General features: G+C 42.0%; 1 protein-coding gene and 1 non-coding gene across 5 annotated transcripts; both read right to left on the reverse strand.

Annotated features, from left to right (window-relative positions):
* Positions 1-276: 276 nt before the first annotated feature.
* On the reverse strand, positions 277-25,700 carry AP1AR (adaptor related protein complex 1 associated regulatory protein). 4 transcript variants are annotated; one of them, XM_036240804.1, is made up of 12 exons: positions 23,037-23,095; positions 19,076-19,124; positions 18,063-18,145; positions 17,623-17,649; positions 14,559-14,584; positions 11,392-11,488; positions 10,281-10,379; positions 8,411-8,466; positions 7,718-7,791; positions 6,904-7,032; positions 4,422-4,688; positions 281-442 (listed from the first exon to the last, which is right to left on the reverse strand). In XM_036240804.1, exons 3-12 carry the CDS (start codon positions 18,069-18,071, stop codon positions 330-332), a joined length of 897 nt encoding a protein of 298 aa, XP_036096697.1. In that variant the 5' UTR covers positions 18,072-18,145; positions 19,076-19,124; positions 23,037-23,095; the 3' UTR covers positions 281-329. The 4 variants fall into 4 exon arrangements, with proteins under 4 accessions (XP_036096696.1, XP_036096695.1, XP_036096697.1 ...); XM_036240806.1 differs by lacking the exon at positions 23,037-23,095 and adding an exon at positions 18,541-18,684; XM_036240802.1 differs by lacking the exons at positions 18,063-18,145; positions 23,037-23,095 and adding an exon at positions 25,597-25,700 and having other exon boundaries at positions 279-442.
* On the reverse strand, positions 22,898-23,007 carry LOC118616705. Its single transcript, XR_004956680.1, has one exon. It is a non-coding gene; the product is annotated as a small nucleolar RNA SNORA11 (small nucleolar RNA).
* Positions 25,701-27,648: the final 1,948 nt, after the last annotated feature.

Below are 27,648 nucleotides of genomic sequence, written 5' to 3' on the forward strand. Positions count from 1 at the left end.
GTTTTCCTTCTGAAGTACAGCCGTCGTGTTTTGTCTGGACCCAGGCTGCCCTAATTTAAATGAAAAGGAAACTGAGGTTGCATTCTATTCCCCACAAACTACTTTATTATCAACAATTGTTTCTTTTGTTGTCGGGTTACATGTATAGTCTTATCGTCAAACTAGTAATGAAAAATAGATTAAGTTCATAGGGCTTGGTATACAATTTCACATATAATGGAAAAAGTATTCTATGTATTGTCTTCTTAATTTAAAATATAAATAAAACACCTGTCAGAAGATGTTCATCCAGATATTAGAGTCAGGACTCGTCTGCAGCAGGGAGGGAACTAACCTGCCGTGTGACTGTTGCAGCAGGTGGATTCCGCTGCCATCATGTCCAGTTTCGAAGACGCTGACACAGAAGAGACCATGACTTGTCTCCAGGTCACCGTATACCATCCTGGCCAGAAGCAAAGTGGAATATTCCAGTCAATAAGGTTCTATAACCGAGAAAAACTCCCCTCCAGCGAAGTGGTGAAATTTGGCCGAAATTCCAACGTCTGTCATTATACTTTTCAGGACAAACAAGTTTCCCGAGTTCAGTTTTCCCTGCAGCTGTTTAGAAAGTTTGATAGCTCAGTTCTCTCGTTTGAAATTAAAAATATGAGTAAGAAGACCAATCTAATTGTGGACAACAAGGAACTGGGCTACCTACACAAAACAGACCTGCCGTACAAGTGCATTGTCAGGTGTGGCGAGTACCAGTTTCTGATCGAGAAGGAAGATGGAGAGTCAATGGAATTTTTTGAGATTCTATTTAATATGTCTCCAAGACCACTCCTGCAGGAAAACCACTGGCCAGCACACCTGCCCATACCTGAGCTCTCCAGTTCTTCACCCTGGGCCACTCAGAGCCCCTGTCCCACAGAAATGGATGAAAATGAACTGTTAACAGAGAGGGCACAAGGAGCGGGGTGGAGAGTGTAGGGCTCTGCAGACACTGCTGAGTCTAGTGTGGTGCATGCCTGTCATCTGTTAATGCCGCCAAACCTGGGAGCTAGAACTGCCATGCGGAACTGTGAATTGTGTTAGGCATTGACTTGGTCACCTGTTGCATTCCTAGATGTACGGAGCAAAATGTCAGCTGTGTGTCTGTTGAGGGCTAATGTACAAGATGTATTCTTTGTGACGAAGGGCATGTTGTCAAACGAGGTTATAGTATTTGCCTTTATGCCTGACTTCAGTCCTATGTTTTCCTTTGTAAGAACCATCTCTTGGTCCTATTATTTCACAGTGGCCATTCATTTTCAAGGTCAAAGCTCCAGCCAAGCCGTTGCTGGTCCTGGAGCCTGTTGGCACCTGTAGCGCCAGAGCCCTGGGAAAGAGCGTGTGTTCTGGAGCAGTGTCCGCACGCCACTTTGGTTTTAATGTGGGAGCTTATTCGAGCAATAAAACCTTGATTTTCTGTCTATGAAACTACAGTGTTTATTCCCAAGAATAAGGTTCTTGTCTATATTCAGCATCTAAAAACAGTAACATTTTAATGAACCACTGTATTAAAAGTAGATTTTTCCATTTTCTCACATTTTAAACTGTTTGATTTTTATGTACTATAAATTTTTTAATTCCCTGAATTCAAAATGTTAACAGCATCGTGCATGTAATAAAAGTTTAATCCAAGTTTAATTCTTTAACCATTTTCTTTGAAAGTCTTTCTGAGGAAAGGACAGTGTGGCTGAGACCGTGGCTGTGATTCCGACACCCCCAGCTCGGCCCCCATGTGGTGGGCGCCCTTCTCCATGCTCCTCACTCCACAGGCTGACACGTGGCCACCAGCGCCGCCCAGGATTGATCAGCCATCCAAAGAGAATGATCTCCCGATCCCAGTCCCACACAGGGTCAGCTGGGGTCAGGGGAGCAACCCTACCAATCAGCTCTGCTCAGGTCACATTAAAGAATGGCTGCTCAGTGAGGTGGGGGTGTTTTGATACAAGGGACTGCAACTGAGTGGTCTTGGCTTCCACCCTTTCTTTTGCCCCATGTCTAACCCATTAGAAAATCTTGTTGGTTCCACTTCTAAAATCAATCTTCTGTGCATGACCACCCCCAGCCACTCCACGGCCCATGGGGCTGCCCTCTCACAAGCATCCTGCACAGCGCCTAGAGCCATCTTCAGAAAATGCAAATACCTCACTGCAGGCTCTGGCTTCCTAGTCTAACCATGGTCTACAGGCCTTACACAGTCCGGCCCCTAACTACACTGTTACCACACCTCCCCACAACGCTTCAGTGCAAGCGGTCTTCTTATGCTCGGAATATACCAAACTCTCTCCTACCTCCCCTCGTATCTGCTGTTCCCTTTTCTCACCACACCCTTCTCCTGGCCTTTTCACCTGGCTGGCTCCTGCTCAACAGTGTCTCAGTTCAAATATCTCACAGAAGCCTCCCTCACTGATCAGAACCAGTCGCTCAGTTGCTTGCTACCCTCTGTCCTGTCGTCTTGTGTATTTCGTAGTTGTTCCTGTGACTTTCCATTTATATGTTTACTTGTTACTGTCTGTCTCTCACCAGAATATAAACAAAGAGCAGGAAGTTGGTAGGTCTTTTCACTGCTACGTTCCTGCTACCCTACTAGACACAGGAGAGTCTCTGATATTTGATGAATAAATCAGTTATTTCCAGTGTTTTTAACAAACATATGAAGTTAGTATCCTTTTCTCAGCAGCTAAAACAGAGTTTTCCAGCCTGCTTTACTAATTCACTCCTTTTTGTCCTCATAGCAGATTTAATAAAATAATTATGTCAGAAGTCAGAATTATTGCGTGTTTATGGAGTAAAATAATAACTTAAAAATTCAATTTTTAAATGTAAAAATGTGTTTATTCACAATCCTTGAGAAGTTGTCATTCCTTCAAAAAAATTTTTATAAACCAAATGCAAAAATTACAGTAGTAGCTTATGCCAAACCAAATATATACATCTCATGTATACAAACTTCAAAAAGCATAACAGGCAGTGTGAATATAGATTACCTTCAGAATACTTCCCATGACATAGCTACAACGTAAATCATGTTGAGACAGACATAAACAATAGCATTGCCTAATATGTTTATATATTTAAAGTGTCATATTTATTTCTGTGAGATAAGAAAAGAGATGAAACCACAGATGTCACTGCCTAGCAGTTCAAATATTGAAAGGACCACATGATTTTTTTAATTACAGCAAGAACTTTACTATTTACATCTGGACCTTCCCATATTTTTAAAAACATGCACTGTCATTGTTGCAAGAAAGAAACACTAAGGAAAAAAATGAAAAGAGTTTGCTTACTGAAATCATATCAATCCTCAGCAAAATCAAGACAAGCGATTAGGGAGTGTCTCATATCCTTGGCTTTTTAAGTTGATGCCTAAACTTTAGAGAAGAGAGTTCATTGTATATCACAAAAAGTAGTTACATGTATTGATACACTAAGTTCTATCCCACTAATGCACCTTGTATTACAAGGCAAAGGAACACTTAATAAAAATCAACAGATCCTTTCATACCAGAAAGGATTTTATTTACTTTGAAATACCCGTATTATTTTTTTAGGTTTTCCTTTCTTACTAAATAATGCACAGAGAATATGATCTTTCTAAGACCAGGCATTGGAAGTATATATATATAAAAAATGATACCTAGAAATTTTATATCAATTAATTTAAAGTCAATATTCATTCATTTATAGTGCATGTAAAAGAAAGTGAAAAACCTAAGAGTATTTATTTTCTTCAACATTACTTTTGATTACCAACTTTAAGTGTCCAAACTCTGAAAACTTACTTGTCCTATCACATCCTTGTTTCAGACTGAATCAACATCATCATACTTGGATATGCAGTAAGTGTAGAAAGAAAACGATACTCAAGCATTTCTTCAAGGTCATCTACTAAATTTAATGGTGCTTACTATTAAGTAATAAAGTGTGAATGAGCTGTAGGAATAGACGCAGCTGAAGAGGGAACACTCCTAACCCTGAGCCTGGTCCATCCTCAGGCTCCCTCCCGTGTGCTGAGCATCAACACAAAACGTCTGATACTTTCATAGTCATCTATCTACTAAAGCAGGCTTACGAAAACATACTAAGTAAAACTAACAATAGTTTTGAAATGAAAATCTACCAACAGCAAACAGGAACGCTCTAAAGGAGTTAAAACAAATGGAATTAATAACCTGACAGAACATTCACTTGTTTTTGAACAACAGAAGGCAGATGATGAAATTGCACTTAATTCTGAAGCAATTCAGATACAGCCCATCATTCCCAGTCCTTTCTACGAGCATTTACAACATGGTTTCTACCTCCCTAGGAAAAGGCTCAGCACAATTTATGCATTCTCGTTTGTTTTTAGCATTTGGCTGTAACTGTTAAGCAGGGTCACAAAATTTTACCCTCTCGTTTCAGTTGATCTCCATCAGACTGCTTCATGCCCGAATCAGACAGTTCCAGGACAGGGTTTACAAAGCCAGAGTACTCGGAATTGCCGTTATCATCCATGTCGGCGCTCACGAAGTCGCTCTCCCACTCCAGCCCATTGGAGTCGTCAGAGGCTGATGCAGGATGGCTTCCAGGCTTTTTGCTGCTATACTTGAGTGCTGCCCGGAGAATGTCTTCCTCTGTCTTAGAACGCTCTCTCATTGGGAGCATGCGATTCATTCCTATTATTTGGCCAAAGTTATTAAAAATCTCAGTAAAGATGAAAAAGCTGTATTAAAAGGTTTCCCAGTTAAACAATATAGTTTGTATTTAACAGACTGGATTTGTGAGTTAACTTAAAGGACCAGTACTATGGAGGCCTTCTTACGGGTAATTGTTGGGTCTCACCCCAGGGTGTGCCTTAGATAAGAATGTACATTAGCCCTGGCCGGTTTGGCTCAGCGGTTAGAGCGTCGGCCTGCGGTCCGGAGAATGTACATTATTACTAACTCAAGGACAGTTCTGACGCAACACTGACCATCTAATAAGATGAAATGTTTGAAGATCCATAAATCAAACAGAATGAACAGAGGACCTCAATAGCTATTAGTCTTATATGGACAAATCTGTGTACCTGCCAAATCCTTTCCTACCCAGAAATTTCCTTTCCCAGAGGTAACAACTCTAATGATAAGGATAACAACATACTTTTCCAGCACGTAGATTCCCGTTAATGTTCTACCTCCTTCATGCATATTACATACACAGATGGGAAACCGAGAAAGAAAGAACGTGACCTGCCCGAGGTCACAGAGCTCCAAGTCTGTGCCCCTCTCTACTCTGCTACCACAACAGAGCAGAGATCTTTCCGGGGAAACTACTGTAGATCTAATTCTGAACAGAAAGAAACTGGTCAGTAAACTGAAAGTATATAAATTCTTGGAAGAAAAACAATGTCATTTTGTAGGCAGAGGGAAGGCAGGAGGATAGGAATTTGAATCTGTAAGTAGAGGATCAACATCAGTAATAGAATTACATCAAGGACTAGAAAAGGGATTGTAAGAGAATACCCCTAGACACATTTAATGACTTTGTTTTCTGACCCTAATCAAACCTTACAGTAATAGAACATTAAAATCAGTATCACTGTTGTCTGTCACTAGTGAAAAATTCAAAGACTCAACCCAGCTGAGCAAGTTATTTCTATAGACAAGATCAAAGACAAGCTGCTAATACAATTCTGTGGGTTTGTATGTGACTGAGTGACACTAAGTCTACAGGAAGCTAGACTGTGTATCGACCTACAAGCAAGTTTCTAGTGGACTCTGCCCTCACCTAGCAAGTTAACAATTAATTATGTTAATAACTTGAATATTGACCTCCAGAGTCATGCCATCTACAAATCCAATTAGCTTGCAGTGTGGATGACAGAATCAAGAATTCAAATGATGGAAAGGTTTCGAATCAAACTGAACAAGATGCTAAAAGAGAAATAAATCTAAAGTCTGATGATTGGAACCCACATATGCAATAATGTAAGTACAGGAAAAGGGAAACAATATTCAGCTGAGAAGATGATTTAAGTTAATACAATCTTTGGTAAAATTATTCAAATTCCTGACATATCTGTTTCTTTACTGACAGAACAAATGGCTTTGACTGGAGAAAGATCTAAGGTCCATTCCTTCTCAGAGTTCTATGAAAAATTTAATGCTTATTATTTTTCTTAAAGTCCTATATTCTGTAATTGCTTCTTCCTTTATGCATTAACAATTTCTTAAAATGAAAATGAAAACTTGAGCTTTATTCAGTGAAACAGCCTTTTAAAAAATATCCACATTTTAGCTATAATTTTGAGTACTTACTATTTGCAACACCCTGTACTGGGTGTTATATACAAATTTTATTTAATCTTTACAACATTTATGCCTTCATTTATTCAATATTTATCAACTGCCTAGTATGTATCAGGCACCAAGGTCACAGCAGTGAATGAATCACCCTCTAAAGCAGGTTCTTTATGTAAACAAACTGCAGCTTAGCGAACATCCTGAACATCCCCCGTGTTACAGCTTCTGTGCTATCACGAAAAGTAACAAATTCCTCCTTGACAATGAACCAAGACAACTTTTGGCCTGAGGTTGCCCACAAGGGGGCAGCTCTTCCTCTTACTGAGGACCAATGGCCTGAATTACAAAATCCTCAAAATGAGAAAACAACATTTACGTTCTAAATCTCAAAAAACGTTAAAAATAATAACTTTGTAAATAATTTATTAAAAAATGATAATCACAAATACAATAAGAGTCTAAGAAATTTTTATACTGATGTTTTTTTTCTAATACTGATTTTTCAAAGCCTTGCATTCATTTCCGTTTAAAAGTGAAATACTAATTTGATTTGTATAAATTAACAATAATGGGAATAAACATTCCAAGTTAATTCAATATAAAATACCTTCTTCGTCTTCCCACTCTAGATCTAAGGACGTGCTGTCATCGTTCCCACTAGTCGACTTAGTTTTGGTCATTAAATCACAACTGCTTTCTGTATTTGGTGTCAGGACGGTGGCATCCGACGAGAGCCCTAGAACAGAACCCAACAGTCAATGTGCTCACGTCCTCTTCGCCACGAGCACTTATTCTGCACTAATCGTCTCCCCAAATGCGTCTTCCCGTTAATGGCACAGAGACAATGGCTGTGTCACTGCATCTCTAAGTTTGTTTAGAATAACATACAGGGCTTCCCCTCAACCCCCTTTTTTTCTTTTTGTTTTTGCCATCAACGAGCACAGTTAACATGCAAATTTAAATGAATTATAAACTTTTCAAATATAATAAAGTCTAGGTATTATTTTTACTAGTCAATTACAAAGGGGGCAAAGAACAAATGAAAAGATAAAAAAATGACAAAACAAACAAAAAGCAGCCTCATTTTCCAGAGTAACCACTACCCTGCTTCCATTACTGGGAGTTTCCACTCTTCAGACACAGAGAAACCCACGTCCATCTCATGAATCAATACGTAAGAACCGAATAAGTGCACGCTGCACGGTCCCCTCCTTTCCGCTCTTTCTGGGGTGGGGGGTGGGGGGTGGAGTTGGAGTAGAAATGGAAGCGAACGCCCAGACCTCCACCTAAGTCTACAGAAACAGCCTGAGGTTCTTTGTTCCAACCCTCCGCCCCTTTTTTGGCTCCAACTCGAGGAAAGATGGTATTATATAATTAAGGACTTTTAACTGAATGTACACAGAATATTTTAAAAGACTTACTACTACTTCGAAAAACTTCATACTGTGACTTTATATTTCTCAAACAAGATTCAAAGTCGTCTTCTGGTCCTGAACTGTAATAACAGTGAAACAATTTTTTAATGTATGCACAGCAGATGTAACATAATGCATATATAGATTAATAATGACTCTTTGGCTTAATGGTCTATCCCACACAAATTCATAATTACTGTACAATTAGAATGACCAAATAAAAATGGGTCTTAAATTTTTTAATGTTAGCAATAAATTAAAAATAAGTTTTCCATTAATCCCGATGTCAAATCTCCATAGCTTAGCCCTAAGTCTCACTTTACAATTTATAATAACGAAGTGTGGAAAGGGTCTCTGAATGAGTAGGAAACACTGTTAAAAAAAAATAACACTTCATTGTTAGAGCAGAGAGGGCTAAAGGAGACACACACAACCAGGCACAAAGTTCACCCAAAGGCAATCAGTATGCTATGGTGTCATTTCTATACAGAAGATGCAACCACCCCTAAAACTGCAATAGAATCAATTTTAAAAAAATGATGGTCACTTTTCAACATAAAAAAAGGCAAATGTTCTCACTATTCTTGCAAGACAGTATCTTTGACAAGCAATGACTGTCTGGGGAACACACACGGTTTGTACACAGACATGCAAAGGCGAGAACACTTTCTACCACGAGAAGGGTGGCCCTCTACTCACCTTTGGCACTCCGCAGGGTTGGGGTGGTGGCATTCGTGCACAGCGCCTGCTCTGCCCTGGTTGGGAACACGGAACGATCAGTCACTGCTGCCCAAGCAGACTTGTCAAGACCAGCTGTGCAATGCCAAAATGCACTGTTTGTAGTTTTCTTTCTTTCTTTTTTTTTTTTTTTAAAAATACAACCCCAAAACTTAGGAAGTTATTCTATTGAAGTTTCTCCTTAAATTTATCAGTTTACTTCTATATGCTTATATTTATGGGTAAAATTTCTCTTAATTTATCAGTGTATAATCTTCGAGTAGTCAAAATAGTCAGTGTTTTTAAAAGTAGCTTTAAAAAGATATATCCTTACATTCTTATCATACCTAAGAACTTCTAGTAACGGGAAGGATGAGGGGCAAGAATGGACTAGCTAACACAGTGCAGGAGGTTCTGTTCTGGGTGAGCAGCAGCAGGGACCCAGGAGACTTGGCGGAGCTGTGGTTTGACAGTGATCAGCTGTGTCCCTGGCATGTCCTTTACTTCCTGTTCCTTTACCTGTAAAGCAGAGGCTGGAAGGCGCCAAGCAGGTGCACAGGACTGTGGTGAAGGTCCAAGGCACCTCCTGTCCTGTGCACCTGCCTGTGGGTGTGCTGTGCAGGCTGCAGGGACTGTCGTGTGCCTCTCTCAATGCTCAGCCTGGGAAGAGAACACAGATGCTCTTCCCAGTATGCAGTGCCTCCAGTCTTTAGAAGGCGAGCAGATGAGAACTCATTACAGTAAAAAGAGTTGCCTCCATTACAACCAGAAAAATACTTTTATTTCTTAGAGGTGAATTGTTAAATTTGTCCACTATTTAGAACTTACTTAAAAAAAAAAAAAAGACATTCCCCATGTAATAGAATTATTCTGCTGAAATACACACACACACACACGAGTGAGAGAGAGAAGACACAGGTCACACAGAAATCACATAGCCTGTGACAGACACGTTTTAGTTTAAGTTACTGTAATTGTCTATGACAAGATCTTTGTACCATGTCAGTTAACCTAACAGTCTCAGAGAGTTCATATAGGCAAAATATGTTGGAAGACACTGAGCAGGATACTGGCTAAGCACTGCTGAGCCTGAACTCTGGCTCTGCTCCTTATTGGCTGTAGAATCCCAAGCCAAGTACTTAACCTCTCTGTTCCTCGGTTTCCTCATCTATAAAATGGGGACTCAACACACTACCTATCTCCTCAGGTTGTTGTGAGGACAAAGCAAGGTAGGACTTGTGAACTACTCAGAAGAGTTCTTGCCACTTTGCCAGGCTCCATTAGTGCCGCCATCCAAGCCACCTGGTGTTATAATGCCGTATGCCGTCAGCACACTGTAAGAGGGTAAATCTGGTGCCTTCTCTAACATGCCAGAGTTCTCAAGACCCAAAAGCCCAGTCTCCCCAAAACACAAGAACACAGATGAGAAACGTACCATATCCCTGTGGGGCAGAGCTGCCCAGCTTACCTGATTCTGGGAAGTGTAAGGAATTCTAGCAATTTAAGGACCCATCTTTTTAAAAACTGACAAAATTAAACTAAAAAAGGCTAGCTTTGCCCTATTTCTGTTTAAAAGAATATTTGTTTTTCCAGAAGAATACTGAATTTTAGAAAACCAAAATGGATCTTTGGGATAAACAAGAGTTAGTGTCTGCTAATCTAAAGCATTCAGTATCAAGCGTATCATTTGATGTTATTTGTAGTTAACAGTTCATCTAATTCGCTTTTAAGTCCCTAAACACGAAGGCATGAACACATTCGTTAAACACAAAGCCTTGACTGCAGGGAAAGGCCAAGTCCCGCTGCGCCCTGCCAGGGAAGCAGGGGAAGCGGCCGGGCGCCGGGCCCTCACCTCCGCGCGCTCTCGCTGCTTTGCTGCCCTGGCTGCCTCACGCTGGGCAGCGTATGAAGCTTCCTCTTCTAGTCTTAACTTCTCTTCTTGTAAGGCTAACTGTGCATGAACAAAACAATAAGGGTTAACAAAAGCAGAACCTGTCTAACTGCTCTAAAAATAAAATGTTTCTATTATAAAATAAAAGTAAATTATTTAAAAATTGATTTCTTCAAAGCATCATGGAATTCACACTTTTTTGATTGCTCATTTCAATTTCTTCTTCTACCAAATAACTAAAATGAAATCCATCACATTACAGAACTTTTCAGAACCCGGAATTATGAAGTAGCAGCATGCAATCTGCACAAATACAGAACCACTTCTTCCTCAGAACCTTGACATGGTTCCACTGCCTCCACCCTGATGAGGGCAAGGGTTTGGGCCTCCTCAGGCCAATCATCCCACCGTCTACGGACGTGGACTCAGGAGTTTCCACAGAGCTCGTCTCACTGTCCCACGTCCTCTGAGCTGCATTACATCAAGTTGTTCAGATTCACCTTCTCACCATTCCTAAGAGCATACAGACTGCTCTGGTGACAATCTCCTGCATTTCATAAAACCTAGGCATCAAATCTCAACACAATTTTTCCTTTAAGCTAATATTATCTATTATAGGTTATCTATTGTAATTACAGGCCATTCTGTAAAGACATTAAAATAAATACAACATTTATGACCGTTAGAAGTACTTGGTTCAATTACTAAGAACAAATAATCTGAGACAAACAAAAAGACTTTTTAAAAAACCACATTTATTGTGAAACAGAGTAAAATTTTAAAGTTGGTTTTAAACACAAAGGTGCATATATCCTGCCAGAGTCTCAACTTGTGAATTAAGATATTATTTTTAGGAGAATGTATTCTCTTCATTTTGGGCTGCATATAATTAATAATAAATTAAACCAAACTGAAACAGATTATAATAGGCTGAAATAATTTTTAACTTTTACATAAACTGATCTGTATATATCTAAATATAGGTCCAATGACTTGTATCCATGTATTATTTAACGACAACTTTCCCCTACAAACATACCATTTATATTAATATACATAAAAGACTATTTACCTCTTTTTGAATTTTCATATCAAGATCCTTCTGTTTTTCAGCAATGGAATCATAATGTCTCTCTCTTAGGTCAACAATCTCTTCTTCAGTGAGAGGCCTGCACAGGAAATGAGGGAGAAAAAGAAAGACAACTTCTGATGACTCGAGTCCAAATAAAATACATGAAAACGGTAAGATTCTCAAACTGTCCTATAAAAACGTGTTAGTGCATCAGGGCAAACAGGGTACATTCTAACAATGGCCCATCCTCAGAGCACATGTATCTGCAGCCACCTCTGGAGAAACACAGCTCCTCCCCTTCCCTCTGCTCCAGCCACCTCATCACCCAGAAATGCTCACTGCACACCGTCCCCGTCTGCTCATCTCGACCCTGTCCTGGCCTGTGTCACTTCCCGTCAGTGTGGCCACGACAGATCTCAGCCACTTTCTCAGCAACACACTTCCCGCCCGCACCCGTCACTGTGCCTCCTCCTCCAGCTGACCCACTCTCGGACCATGAGTGTGATTCGCCCTTTCTGCTGAGAGCTGCCAGAGAAAATCCAGCATGTTTGACCCTCAACAACAACCCTTTACTGATATATATGGTCAACTGCTCCTCACACCCCACTCTGACCTTAAGAGTGTTCACGACCTTCAGTTCCTTGTTCAGACTCTCTTCTCCTTAAAGCCCATTCCACCAGTGGGAAACGATGAGTCCAGCCAACGATTCCTTCAGATCCTGCTGCTCCTCCCTCACCTGAGTCCACCCTCCAGCCAGATGGCGTTCCTCAATCTGCACAGGGTCACAGCTACACCCCCACTCCTGACACACGCACCCCAGTTCCTCCGACCTGGCAGCTCCTGGCACCCTCAGCCTCCTGTCCGCATCCACCTCTTTCTTGTGAAGGAAGGAGGCAGGAAAGGAGAGAAGAAAGGAAAAGCCTTCCTCTGACCTAGATCCACCTGTAGCTCCTCCTCCTCTCATCCATGTCAGCCCAGATCCCAGACCCCGAACGCACAGCCAGTGCTCAGCAAGTGTCGGGCTCTCTTCTGTGTGCGTCACGTATATTCACTCACTGAGTCCTCACAGCAACCTCTCGAAGGACACAGATCACGTGAGGGAACAAGGTGGAGACAGGTTACGAGCGCACCAGGTGGCCCTCCAGGAGGAGGCAGTCTAGCTCCTTGCTCGAACGCTGTGCTTCTTACCTCCGACGTCCCGACCCGATGTTCTCAGCAGCCCCTGCAGTCTCCCTCCACTCCCATCTCTCTAATAATTCTAGCGAAGGGGATCAGTGGCTTGTTGGCAAGCACCGGGCAGGCTGAAGCCCTTGCTCCTTTGGCTCCTTTGACAGTGCTGACCGGCCCCCATTCCATTGGTCTCGTCCATATCCACTCCTCCTGTGGCTGCTCTGCTCTCCTGGGCCTTCTCACCACCACCCCTGAGCTGTCTTCAGATCCCTCTCCTCCTCTCCTGTCCAGCACTCAGTCCTTAGACACTGCTCTGTCTGGGCTCCGCTGCCCATCCTCCTTGTTCCCAACCTCGGGCAGACGATGTGAAAAACGACCATGGTCTCAACCAGCCACCGACAGGTAACGTCCCTACTGCTGTTCCTCTGGCCCTAACTTCTGTCAGGGCTTTTTTTCCCTGAGGTCTAACTTACATAAAATATAACACAAATTTTAAGTATTCAGTTCCTCAAGATGTAACAACTATGTGCACTTGTGTAACTAATGCCAACGAAACAAGATGCAGAACATTTCCATCACCACCAAGCTCCCTGTGCCTCCCTCTTTCCAGTCACTTCTCCCGCCTGTTCATTCAGTTTCTTCCGCTGGAAAGCTGTCTCCCTTGGGACAGTCACCACTAATCAAACCTTCAAGGATCAACACAGGTGTCATCTCCTTAAAGAAGTCTACCTCTCACTTACACACTGTACACAAAGGGCCTCTCCCCAAGGACTTCCTAGCATGTTTTATAATTGCTACTTAATCGCTTTTCCTACCCCAGGTGGAAATTAATCATCTCCAGGACTACCCCCCAGACCAGGCTGTTCTTCTTTCTGATGTACAGAACCACGCCTGGTTCTGTAATCCCAGTGCCTAGCACAGTGCTGGCCATACGACAGTGCTTAATAAACGTTAACCAAACTAAAAAGGTAAAGAAATACACATTCAAAATATAAAACGGCATATTTAACTATCCTCTTGATGTTAAGAACTTTCAACGTTGAGTTAGAAATAGATGGTTCTTGCCCTGGCTGGTTTGGCTCAGCAGTTAGAGCTTTGGCCTGCTCTAACCAAGGGGTGATGGGTTTAATTCCTGGTAAAGGGCACATACCTGGGTTGCAGGTTTGATCCCTGGCCCTGGTCGGGGTTGTGCGGGAGGCAACCGATCAATGTGTCTCTCTCACATCGATGTTTCTGTCTTTCTCTCTCTTCCTCCTTCCCTCTCTTCCATTCTATCTAGATATCAATGAAAAAATATCCTCAGGTGAGGACTACCAAAAATAAAAAAGGATGGTTATTTTTCAAGTAGCTAGCTGAAGTAATTTTAAAAGAAAATAAAGAGGGCCCAGCTGGTAGGCTCAATGGATTGAGCGTCATCCCATGGATTGAGAGGTCCTAGTTCGATTACTGGTCAGGACACGTGCCCAGGTTGCAGGCCCAATCCCCAGTGGTGGGAATGCAGGAGGCAGCCAGTCAATGTTTCTCTCTCACATTGATGTTTCTATCTCTCTCTCCCTTCCTCTCTCTTTAAAAACCTCAAAAAAATAAATAAAAATAATTTAAAAAAATAAACAATATAAAGTGGTTAAGTAAATTAGAGTACTGAGGTTCTAGTTACTATGTAAAGACATTTAAAGGTCTGTAATCAGTAAAACAAGTTTTAGAACATCATAAGGAAGTACAAGTGGCATAAAGTTTAAAATTAGAAAAATGTAAATGGTTTTTTAAAAACAAACACGTAAGAACTCAGGTTCAATAGCAAAGCAGTTATGTACATTATAGTATTTAATGTTCAAAATAATCTTTTGAAATGTGTGTTATTTGTCTCAATTCTGTAAAAAGAGAAAAGTCTGGGTTTGGAATGTAAACTGTACAAAGCAAACAGGGGCAGAGTGATTCTTAGACAGCTTCTGCAGTTCACACAGAAACCTTAGACAGACAGACAGACAGACCCTCACCTGTGACTGCTTCCTGGGCTTTCCCCCTGTATAACAAAATAATTAAACAATTAAACATTTTCATTTGCTTAATTCTATTTTAGGCAAGTCAATAAAAATTTTATTTAATCAAAATATTTCCACTTACCTATGTTTACCATAGTAAACAAGTTTAATTATTAAGTGTTTAAGCTAAAAGCTTAAAAATTTTACTGGTTTAATACCTAGCTTAATTATATAACATCAAATCGCTGAATATTTCTTAATTTCCCTAACAAATATTTATCCTATACCAACGAGCGTCCAGTACCAGACATGTTCTCTACGCCTTCATCACTCTCGGACCGTGCGCGCAGACCCCTCCCGGGAGATCGTGTACGGGCGCTCACGGCCAGCCCCCTGCACCCTCCAGGGCCCTGCAGCCTGGTGCAGAGCAGCCACCAGGCACTGCCCACATGCACACCCCAGCAGAGTCAGCACAGTGTTTCACCCTCTTGTGTCAATTCTCATGCTGTGTTCTTTTTACAGCCTGTTTCATGGCACAATTTTCACATTTCTGTGTTTTTATTGGTGATTTCATGGAAATGACCCCATGCACAGTGCTGCCTAGTGTTCCTGAGCACAAGGAAGCTGTGACACCTTCTCTCAAGGAGAAAATACATGTGTTACATAAGCTTTATTCAGGCTAGTTTCAGTGCTGTTGGCTATGAGCTCAGGTTAATGAGTCAATAATATATATTAAAATAAGGTGTCAAACAGAAACATAAAACAAGGTTATATATTGATCAATATATGAAATGTTGCAACCAAAAGCTTGCAGGAACCTAATTCTGTATCTTACCTAGGAGTGATGTTCCGGTACTCACTAATATAGCTTTCACAGCTACTTTACAGAACATAACTGCTTTGAACGAGGATTAACTGTTTTGTTTTCTTTCACATAATATGAAATTACATTTAGTTTTATTTTCTTCAAAGCAAACCATAAGTAATTTCAAGACTGATTTGGGTTCAGGTATCTTATATAATTAAGCTAGTCTCATCTGACCGTTAAAATGTATGACTCCGTAACAGCAGAAATAAAACTCTACACGGCCCCAATGAATTTGGGGTTGGCCAAACACAACACAAAATGTGATGCAAGAGAAAGAGACTGATCAGCAGAAAGGAAAATGATCAAACATGAAAACTCTACCACACAAAAAGTACCTTAGGAAAACACATGGAACCACAGATTCTTTTAAAAAGTAGCATGGCCCTAGCCGGGCAGTTCAGTTGGTTAGAGCACCATCCCAGTCCTGAAGCACCAAGACTGCGGGTTCAATCCCCCGTCGGGACACCAAAAACAATCAACCAATGAATGCATAAGTGGAACAACAAATCGATGTTTCTCTGTCTCTCTCTCTTAAAATCGATTATATTTTAGAAATCAGTATGATGCTGGATGAACTACACTGAAGGTTGAAGAACTCTTACATTTAGAATTTGTCAGAAACTTAAAAAATATCAAGGTAAGTTCAGCCATTGTGGCTCAGTGGATTGAGCTATGTCTCATGGACTGAGAGGTCCCAGTTAAATTCCTGGTCAGGGCACATGCCTGGGCTGTGGGCTCGATACCCAGTAGGGGACGCACAGGAGGCAGCAAATCAATGTTTCTCTCCCTTCCTCTCTCTAAAAAATCAATAAAAACATATTAAAAAATATATCAAGTTAAGTGTTGGCCTTCACTGTGTTAAACAAAAAACACACGGAGATTAAAGTGATGTTTGACAAGGAAAAGAAACTAGGTTCTATGAAACATTAAAATACGGGGAAGAAATTTTAGTTGGAAAACAAAAGGGTAACAGTTTCCTTAGTGTTCTATCAGATGATAATAATATATACTGCTATTTAAGAAAAGGCTTTAGACCCAAATTAATTTGGGAAATGCTGAGTTGAACAAGTTTAAGTAATTTTCATTTGCAACAGTTTTTCTCAGGATCTTTAATATGCTAATTTACACTGAGATTAGCACTCTGTATACACTGGGAAATGCTGAGCTAAAGAATAATTTAAATTTGGTTTGACACATTTTCCTCTTTTCTTTTTAAAAAATATTTATTTATTTTATTTATTAATGATTTTTTTTGGAGAGCTAGAAACATCGATGTGAGAAACATCGATAGGCTGCCTCCTGCACGCCCCCTACTGGGGATGGAGCCTGCAATCCGGAGCTGTGCCCTGACCAGGAACTGAACTGGGATCTCAGTCCCTGGGACACTCAGTCCACTGAGCCACTCCAGCCAGGCCAGATTTTCGTCTTTTCTTAGAAAACAAAACAAACAGAAGGTCAGAACCTGCCTGACTCTTCTAGCCTCACTCATTTCAGAGATGTGGACTTTAGGCCCAAGGGAGGGTAACTAGCTGGCAGAAATTCATACAGTGAGTTCAGTGAAGATGAACATTAGCAAACTGAAATTCTTCTCACTGCACTAGGACATAGGAAATAGATACCCATTTCACTAACTCTGTACTTAAAAAAATATATTGCAACGTTTTTGTACTTGGGTTGCATCTTATAATTGACTGAGTTTTACATGAGATGAAATGCAAAAAATCAACCAAAAATAACTGATAAAAAAGATAATGGTGAAAGTCAGAAACTGACTGTAGAATGAACATGTTCCACCTTCATACATCCATGAAGATATGCTTAAAGAATGGGCCTACTCTGGACTGTAGAGGAATTTTACCCACCTAAGGGCAAGAGGTTAGAAATATCCCTTTTTAAAGTTCCTTGATTTCTAAAGAATGCTTTTAAAACCTGTTTTATGTAGCTGAGATATATATATATATACATATATATATTATACAAAATGAATATACAGAACCATATGTAAATCAAATTATACATATGTTCCACAGTAGAAAATTCTGAATTATTTACTAATATAAATTAGTGAAAAAAAGAAAATAAGGAACTAAACAGTAAAAATAAAAATATAAAAATTCTAAATATAAAGAAGATGACGTGAGCGCTAAGAATGAGCCGGCTGTGAGCACTGCCCGGCGAGCACCGAGAGTGGGTGGGCGCTGGGATACTCACTTCATCACTTTCCACCAGGTTCTCAAACTGAAAGAACAAGAAAGTAAGTGTTAGGAGAAGTATTTGTCTAAGGTATAAATCCCACCAATAATTATGTCACATTTCACTTAAAAATCACGCATCTTTATATTTGTAAGATACTTAACTGTCTTTTTACACATCAGTTCATTATATATATATATTTAACAGTCCTGCAAGATAGCCAAGACAAGCTATCTTTTTTATTTATGACTTTACATAAAAAACAAAAAGGGGAATTAAAGTATCTACATAAATCAGAAACTGATAAAAAATTTCACCTGAATTGAACATTTCATATAGGGGTTTTAAACCCACACTGCCAGAATTTTCCACTTGAATTCAGAATAAATTAACATCATAAGAAGGAAAATAATTTGAAAACCAGGGACTGAAAAGAGCCAAACAAGAATTTCTCTTACAATGTTCATATGTATTCATCCATTCATTCACATATTCACTGAAAATCTACTACAGTAGGCACTGCTCCCAACACAATGTCTTTCTAGAGAATAAGAATGGCCGTGTCAAATTAGCTAATGAAAGTTATTACTATTAAAATATTTGTATTTTAAATATAAAAAAACTTGATAAACAACCACTTGAAAGAAAGAATAAAAGAGTTTTCTTCCTAATATTGTTTTGTTGTGTAAAGATCAAGAAAACAATGAAAGGTTCAGAAAATACAGGAATTTAAAGGGATTACTTAAAATTGTTTAGAATTAGGATCTTGAACTTATATTTTTGTATTGGTTTGGATTTTTAAAAACTAATTTCTGGTTTACATGCTTTTTTATTTAATAAAGAAGACAGTACAGTGTGAAAGCCCGGCAATCTGGAACCAGAATGTAAATTCTGCCACGTACAGGTTGTGTAATACAGCCCAATTTCTTCACCTACCTAAGCCTCCGATTCTCATTCACAGAATGGGATGACTGCCACATGTAATAAGAACTATGTACAATGCATTCATCAACTACATGGTGGAGTAGCTGGTACACAGTAGGGGCTGAGTGAATGGTAGATTCTGTTATTCTGTTTTGCCTACAGAGAAAAAGTGAGCCTGGCAGTTCTGTGATGTAAACATGAGCTCGCTGCTTTGGTCCTGGTGCAGCTCCTCACGGCAGGTCCAGGCCTGTCTGCAGGGCTCAGCCCCACTGACAGAAGAGCACCTGCCTCTGTGCTGTGTGAGGTGGGAACAGAACCCCCACTTTCTTGAGTAGAAATAGAGATTCCATTAGAACAGGACCCAGACCTTCTGCCCACTTCCTCTTTGCCCCCCTCCGCAATTTCTTCCTCTTCACTAACATCAATAACACTGACATACACAGTCCACACTAAACTCAGGGCCTGATCCTTCCCCCTTAATTAAAAACAAACAAACAAAAAAACCCTGAAGATACTTGTATTCAATGAAATTAATGAATCTACTTACCTCTATAGTTAAATGCTCACCTCTTGAGCATGTTCTAAAATATTTGGATCTGGAAAGAAAAACAGAAAAACCACCTTAAAATCAAATTTAATCCTAAAACTGATTTAATATAATGAGATAAAGACATTTTCTCAAGAACAACTTTAAGTTCTTTAACATATAGTATTTCATTTATAAAACCGAACCATCAAATTTACCTAAGAATATAAATAGCGCAGATTTTAAAACTTAGTTATGAGTTTAAAAACGGTTTGTCAACCAATGCTTTTCTATTGGTAGTAATATTTACTAAGCTTATGATAATCAATTTCATAAAACAGAATACAAGCAAATTTAAAAATGTATCTCCTTTTTACTATCTTAAGAAAAATATGTTGTTAAAATACTGATGCATTAAATATAATAAGAGTACCTCCCAAGTCTGTTAAACATGCAAAACAAAAATCTAAAAGGACATATGCCAGCCCAGCCTGTGTGGCTCAGGGGTTGAGCTTCAACCTTCAAATTTACCTAAGAATATAAATAGTGCAGATTTTAAAACCAAGAGGTCGCGGGTTCGATTCCCTGTCAGGGCACATGCACGATCCCCAGTGGGGGGCATGCAGGAGGCGGCCAGTCGATGTTCTCTCTCACCAATGTTTCTATCTCTCTCTCCCTCTCCTTCCTCTCTCTAAAAATCAATTGATCAATCAATAAAAGGACATATGCCAATGTGCTGACAGTGGTCATCTCGGGATGGTGGGATCATGTTTATACAAAGCTAAGTGTTTTCGATTCTTCCACCAAGCCCACACAAATAAAAATAATAACAATGCATACACACATCAACCACATAATCTATTACATTTTTTTCCAACTAGGGCCAAATAATGACTTTAATTTTAATCTTTCTCTTCATAATGTATACATATATCAAGTCACTATGATGTACACTTTATTTTTTTGTTTTTTGTTTAGGTAGAGCGGGAGGGAGAGAGAGGAAGAGAGAGAGAGAGAAACATCGATGTGAAAGGGACGCATCGAGTGGCTGCCACCCGCATGACCGACCAGGGCTGGGGACAAACTGCAACCGAGGTACGTGCCCTTAGCAGGAACCAAACCCGGGCCTCTCAGGACTGCAGGCCGACCCTCTAACCGCTGAGCCAAACCGGCCAGGGCATGATGTACACTTTAAATATCTTATAATATTCTCCATTATAACTCAATGATGTTGATATTTAGAAAAAGTAATCATTCTCTTCTGCTGTTAGTAAACCTTATAGTCAAATAAGCACCTCTGTCATATCTGCTCCACATACTGTAACTACTCAGTTAGTACAGGACAAGTCACTCAAACTCCTTTACTACAGGAAGGGCCAGAAGATTATGGCTTTCACTTGTAACATGATTTCCGTTACAGCTGCCAAAATTGATGCAAGAGAGGACCAACCATCTTCCCACATGTGCAATGTGCCACTGAGTCAGCCCTGACTTTTGACGACCACATAAATGAATGACGTCCAGTGTCCTGTCTTCACAGCCCTGCTCAGCCCTGGACTCAGCCTGTGGCTTCTTTCATGGAGTACATCCATCTCGTGTTTGGTATTTCTATTTTCCTGCTGCCTTCTATGTTTTCAGAATTATTGTCTTTTCCAAAGAACCCTGTCTTCTCATGAGGTGTCCGAAGCAGGACACTTCAGTCTGTCACTCTGCCCCTGCAATATTTCAGGCTTAATTTGCTCCGAGACCTATTTCTTTGTCTTTCTCAAAGTCCAGGGTCTCCGTAGAGCCCTCCCTCAACACCTCCTTGCACATGGATCCATTTTTCCCATCAGCCTTCCACACGTGGTAATTAGATGTCTCTAGGACACGTCTGTGCTCCTGGTGACCTTCCTAATTCTTCCGCTGCTGCCCTTCCAAGTCTCAGCCTTTTCCCGATTTCTTGACTGCTGTCTGCACTTGAACTGAAGACTGAATCAAGGTCAGAAAAGCTTGAACAATGTCAGTATCTTCTATGTTGAAGTTGTGTGTTTCTTCAGCAGTCATGACTGCCACATTATTTTTTTTTAAATATGTTTTTACTGATTTTTGTAGAGAGGAAGGGAGAAATAGAAACATCCATCAGCGGCCTTCTGCATGCCCCCCACCGGGGATTGAGCCCTCAATCCAGGCATGTGCCCCAACCGGGAACTGAACCAGGACCTCAGTCCATGGGACGGCGCTCAATCCACCGAGCCACACGTGCCCGGCACTTCTGTGTTCTTCATGGTCAGATGCAGCCCTGCTTGGCCACTTCCTTCTTTCCCTTTCAAGAGAAGTCATTTCAAATCCCCACTACTATATGCCAGTCAGACAGTTCATCTGCAGAGCTTAGGTTACTGATATTTCTTCCACCTGAGGGTCCCAATGTGTCAGGATTCCTGGAAAGAAAGCACCCCTTGCAGGTACATCCAGGCACATCAATTATGATGATAGCTGAGCTGATGAAACAAACATACTGAGAAAACTATTTAAAGAAAATAAAAGTGTATTTTCCCTATCTTAACAGTCTGAATTTCCTAAAGTCATCCATGCATAGTCCTCGTCGCACACCACTTATGTCCTGAGAGCTGTCTCTACATGAAGCAGAGTAAGTTTCTGTGTCTGCTCTACTACTGCTGACATGTGCACACAGACTCCCACACATGAAGGATGTCAGAGAGGTAGGAAGGCAGCATTCCAAACTCAGGATGCGGCATGCAAAGGAATCTGAAGAGTCTGAAAGGAATGTGATACAAAAGTGGAGAGTCTTGCCTATATATTTATCATCGAGGCAGATATCAAGACAATCTTTTACTAAGGATAAACTCAGTCTTGTCAAGAATTGACTGAAAATGCAGGCATTTGTGCCCTATGTATTATTTTGCATAGCAGGTAAATATTCTTTTTTACAATCAGCCCTGGTTTAACATGGTTAATCAGTTCCAGACTCAACCGCGATAAATGAATTTCTGTGAAGTAGGATTTTTTATTTATATACAGTCGTCCCTCGCCACTTTGCGCTTCAACTTTCGCGGCTTCACTATATCGCAGTTTTTTCAAATACGGTATAGCACAGCACAGCACAGCACAGCACAGCACAGCATTTGAAACAAACCACGACAGAGTGAAGCCGCGAAAGTCAAAGTACAAAGTGGTGAGGGACGACTGTACACCAGTGACTTATGTAAAAGACAAGTGGAAATTCTCACAGATCATATATTTTTATTGTTCCTTTTCTTCATATTCTCCTATACAGTATCTGTTAAAATAAAATAGGAAAGTCCCTCTACCTTCTGTTTGACATTATAAACAAATGATGATGAACCATAATAAATTAGTGCAGTCTATTAAAAATTAAAATCTTCCCAAGAGTCTTTTTCTGAACAAAAGATTGGAAAAGTTAAAAAGCAGATTTCTGGCAAAAATTATTACAATGAAGATGACTTTTTCAATTAGTATCAAATACTTGAAAGGTTTAACCATTTGAAATCTCAAGGGAAGATCCATCAACAGATTTTTCCAGGTAGGGATAGCATCAACATAGGTGGTAATATTAAACCCTTGGCAACCAATCGATGTCCCCCTGTATCTGAAAACCAGTGGAGAAATATACTCAGGTGAGGATTAAAAAAATAAAATAAAAAGTTACAATCTTAAAAAAAGTCACTGGCCTTTAAGAGGAGCCTGAGTTAGAGGAATATAATGACTAGACGGAACCTTAGGTCTTTTAGTTCTTTTTCCTTCATCCCTGCAATTTGTGTGCAGCATCTGATACTGTTGACCATCTTTATTCTACTCTGTCCATGTACAGGGCGTAATGGCACAGGAAGGTCAAAGTATCCTGCCACCCGGGCGGAGTAAACCCAGGTTCCTGTTGGATGTGTTGTAAACAGAGCAGCCATGCTTCAGGCTCCCTGCTCTGATCACACCCCTTGACCTTCCTCTTCTTTTAGTCACTTACTTGTCTATGGTACTGGCCCTTCCAGTTCTTACTTCCCTGGGTTACTGAATGAGAGACATAGCCATGTATTTAAAAGTGAATAAAAATTGACATATGTACCCGACAGATTTATGGTCTAACAGGACAGATATAGGTGAATTAACAAATACCATGTTCTTAGAACAGTATGTTCAAATAAGGGGCATCGAAAGTCAGCCTGAGGAGGAAGAGGAATTAACCAGTCCCCCAAGTAGTGAAAAGGGATGTTTCAAGGAACAGTAGGTACTGAAGGTAAGGGAGAATGAAAAGATCAAGATACGTTTAAGAAACAGCACTCAGTTCTGTCAACAAATATATACCTAAGATCCTCCAATGATAAAGTACAAGACAATGCACTGAGAGATAATGGTAACCACGTATCTATCTACAGAATAAAGAGCCATGACCTATTAGACAAATATAAATCACATCAAGTTGCTATTATTCCTAAGTTTTTGCTCTAACACTAAGTACCAGTTAGCTATCTAGACCTTGAGCTGAGAAAAAAAAAAATCAAAGCTACTAGGTGGAAAAAAAAAAGTAACAAGAATGAGAGGTAAAATTTAATCTCATTCTGAAAATGACAATGAATCATAACCACCTGTCTCTGCATGTTTACTAGATGCTCCTAATATAAAATCAATGTAAAACAGTAAGTTAATCAGAAGACTCGAATAACGGAAATTGTGCAAACCTACGTTTATAGATGAAAAGAAATAGATCAAAACCAGCATCATATGATTTTATTTTTTTATTGCTTTTTTAGAGAGAAAATGGGGGGCAGAGAGGAGAGAAACATCGATTTGTTGTCCCATTTATTTATGCATTCATTGGTTGCTTCTTTCATGTGTCCTGGCCCAGGACAGAACCGAAACCTTGGTGTATGGGGAGGAGACTGTAAGCAACGGAGTTACCCGGTCAGGGCGCATCACGTGATATTAAATGGCAATGTCTGCGACCCACAAGCTCCTGTTGCCTCATCTGCACTTGTTTGTTCAAGTTTTGTCCACAAGCAGAAGAGTCCAGATCCAACTACATTTTCATGGCTACCTACGGGCAAGGACACAGATTTGGTGACGGCCCCGCCCCTTCCCTGCGCTGCGGGGCTCCTGGGCTCAGGGAGCACAACCAACTTCAATGCTATCCTCTAGGAAAACACAGTTTATAAAATCAACGTGAAAACACAACAAAAAACCCCACACACCAACGTAGTCCAACATAAAATACAGGGTGGGGCAAAAGTAGGTGTACGGCTGTCCATAAACAGAATGTAGAAATTGCCCTGGCCGGTTTGGCTCAGCGGTTAGAGCGTCGGCCTGCGGTCCGGAGAGGCCGGGTTCGGTTCCGCTAAGGGCATGTACCTCGGTTGCAGTTTGTCCCCGGCCCTGGTTGGTCGTGCGGGTGGCAGCCACTCGATGTGTCCCTTTCACGTCGATGTTTCCTTCTCTCTCTTCCGCTCTCTCCCTCCCACTCTGTCTGTACAAAAAATGGAAAAATGTCCTCGGATACGGATTAAAACACAAAACAAAAAAACAGAATGTAGAAATTAATAAACAATACAGGAATAAACTGTTTCACGTACCCACAACTGTAAATCTACTCTTGCCTCACCCTGTAGAAGAGATTTTCGCTTAACGATTAGAGGTGAACACCCCGCTACTACAGTTAGAATTTAACACCGGACAACAAAACGACAAATAAAACACTAACAAAGCCGAAGCTTTCCGGCTTCTAGTCCTTAGACGAGGCCACACAGGTGACAAGCCCGTCAGGTGGCTCTGGCCGGGCTTCCCCGCAACAGGCCGCTGTCAGGTCGGGAAAACCAGCCGAACGAGCCGTACAAGCCCGGTCTCTCCATCCCGGGGCCGGGAGCCACCGAGCTGCTGGCGCAGGGAGGTGCCGGAGGCGGCCTGAGCGAGGGCTGCTGCCTCGTGTCGGCGGAACCCCGAAGGTCCGGCTGCCAACCGAGTGGCCGCCGTGTTCACGCTGAACCACCCTGCTGCCTAGTCGCGTGGTTCAATGGGACGACGGGTCCTGAGAGCTCAGCGATCTGCTCTACAAGCTGAAAGAGCCTCATTTCGTACGCCGAGCGCTCGGTTCTGGTTCCCATTCTCGGTCTGAACCCTCAGTCTGAGCCCTGGGGCACAGTCACCTCACCCGCCACCTCCAGGGCCGTGCGCCGGCCGGTCCGCCCGCACGGGGTGAAGCGCACGGGCGCGCCATCCGGGGCTCGGGCCCGCACAGACCGGGGAACGCTCTCGACACCCCGGGAATTCGGGGGCACGGGCCCCTGCCGCCGGGACCCAGACGCCGAACGAGGGCGGTCGCTCCACGTCGGACTCCGGGCTTCCTCCGGCCCGTGGCCGCGGCCCCGCGTGCAGCCACCTGGCCGGGAACGACCCCGCAGGGCGTGTCCCGCGCCCGCCCCGGAGGCCCCGCCGCCGGGGACGCGCCCACCGGGCCGGCCGCCCAGCGGCTCGCGGCTCCAGGCTCCGGCCCCCGCGCCGCCCCGCCGCCGCCCGCGAGCGCGCTGCCGGCTTACCCTCCGCCGCGCTGCAGCCGCCCCGCGTCCCTGCGGAGCCGCCCGAAGCACTGCGTCCAGCAGCAGTTCCCCATGGCAGCCGCCCGGCGCCGCTCCTCCGCCCGCTCCAGGCCCGGCCGGCAGCCGCATCCGCGCCGCGCGAGCCGACGGGGCCGGAGCGGGCGGCGTGGGGGCGCGGCTGGAACAAAGGCGGCGGCTACTCCCGCGGCCGCCCAGTCACCGCCGCGCGCGGAAGGAGCGCCGGGGCGCGGGCGCGGGGCCCGGGGTCGGCCGCATGTCGCCACGCTCGCCTCAGCCCCCAGCCCCCAGCGCCCAGCGCTCAGCCTCGCGCGACTGCCGCTCCCGCCCCGAAGGCTGCCAGGCCCCGCCCCCGAGCGCCTGGGCCTGGGCCTCGCTGCCGACGCCGCCACGCCCCCGGCCTCTCCGGGGCCCGATTGGGCGCGCTCCACGGAGGCCCCGCCTCCTCCGGCGACTGCTGTGACGTAATTTCCGCCGCTGCTGGTTGGGCCGCCGGGTGACGCGCTGGATTCCTGGGAGTGCCCGTCTGCTGGGCCGGACCTTGGCCGGGCCCGGGGTGTCTTCTCCCAGAAGTGACCGAGTTACAGGAAGGGGTCAAGCAGAGGGGGATGGGTCCTGTCGTTGTGGGAAGCCTGTGTCTTGGTTGAAGCGATGTCTATCCTATTTCTGATGCTAGACTGTAGTTTTCCAAGCTGTTACCATTGGAGGAAACAGGGTAAAGGGTACATGTGATTTCTCCATTGTTTTTTACTACTGCATGTGATACCATACTTATCTCAAAATAAAAAGCGTAAGTTTTAAAAATGCAACTGTACCCAGTAGGTGGACACGTTTTCCAATAGGCATTCTTATAAACTTCCATTAAAAGTAACTGTGGTCTCAGTTAAGGTTATGAATGATCCTCGAATCAATACAAATGATTTAAAAATTGACTTCAGTAATCAAAACAGTGCAAATTAAAACTCACTGTTTACTTGTAAGGTTGATAAAACTTTACAACGATATGTCCAGTCTGCAAGAGTACAATGAGAGTATTGTGAATTGCTGGGGATAGTGAGACTGAAAAATCCTTTGGGAATATTTATTGAGAGGTAAAAACAAATGCTCAACAGTCGAATTCACTGATATATTCACCATATTATGTAATCATCAGAAATGGGTTTTGAAAAAAATTTAATAACAAGGCAAGCCCGGCTCGTGTGGCTCAGTGGTTGAGCATAGACCCTACACCAAGAGGTCGCCGGTTTGATTCTGGTCAGGGCACATGCCTGAGTTGCAGGCTTGATCACCGGCCCGGGTGTGCAGGAGGCAACCTATTTATGTTTCTCCCTCACATTAATGTTTCTATCTCTTCTTTCTTGTCTCACTAAAAAAACACATTAAAATAACAATAAAAAGTATCTGGAGATTCACTATGGATCTTACAGACGTGAAAAAGAAGATAAGCAAACATAAGCAACTTCATGCTAATAAACTTGACAATGTAAATGAAATGGAAAAATTCCCTGGAAGACCCAAACTACCAAAGTTAATTCAAGAAGAGATAGATAAACTGAATACATGTATATCTATTAAAGGAATTTAATTTGTAGGTAAAAACCTTCCCACAAAGAAAACTCCAGGGTCAGATGACTTCACTGGTGAAGTTTACCAAACATTTAAGGAAGAAATACATCAATTCTATTTAAACTTTTTTAGTAAATAGAAAAGAAGGAAACTGTTTCCAGCTCGCTTTATGAGACCTGAATTACGGATTTCAACACACAACGCACAACAAACATATTCAAGAAAATTTCATTTAAGACCAATATATCACATACATATAGACGTAAGTATCTTAAACAAAATGTTAACTAATCAAATCCAATAATATATAAAAGAAGATAATACATCATAGCAAAATTGGATTATCCCAGGAATGTCAGTTTGGTCCATGTTTGATTTTTTTTTTCTTTATTGATTTTTAGAGGGAGAGGGAGAGAGAGATGGAAATATCAATGAGAACATCAATTGGCTGCCTCCTGCATGCCCCCC

Source organism: Molossus molossus, unplaced genomic scaffold (assembly GCF_014108415.1).
Source record: "Molossus molossus isolate mMolMol1 unplaced genomic scaffold, mMolMol1.p scaffold_m16_p_4, whole genome shotgun sequence".
Taxonomy (NCBI): Eukaryota; Metazoa; Chordata; class Mammalia; order Chiroptera; family Molossidae; genus Molossus; species Molossus molossus.

Excerpts from the sequence above, each read along its gene's own strand:
- AP1AR (XM_036240802.1), bottom strand. The coding sequence starts at position 25,670 with ATGGGGAACTGCTGCTGGACGCAGTGCTTCGGGCGGCTCCGCAGGGAC. Across the intron at positions 7,792-8,410 it reads AACCCTGCGGAGTGCCAAAG|TTCAGGACCAGAAGACGACT; the intron begins GTGAGTAGAGGG and ends CTGTTATTACAG. Across the intron at positions 7,033-7,717 it reads TGAAGTTTTTCGAAGTAGTA|GGCTCTCGTCGGATGCCACC; the intron begins GTAAGTCTTTTA and ends GTTCTGTTCTAG.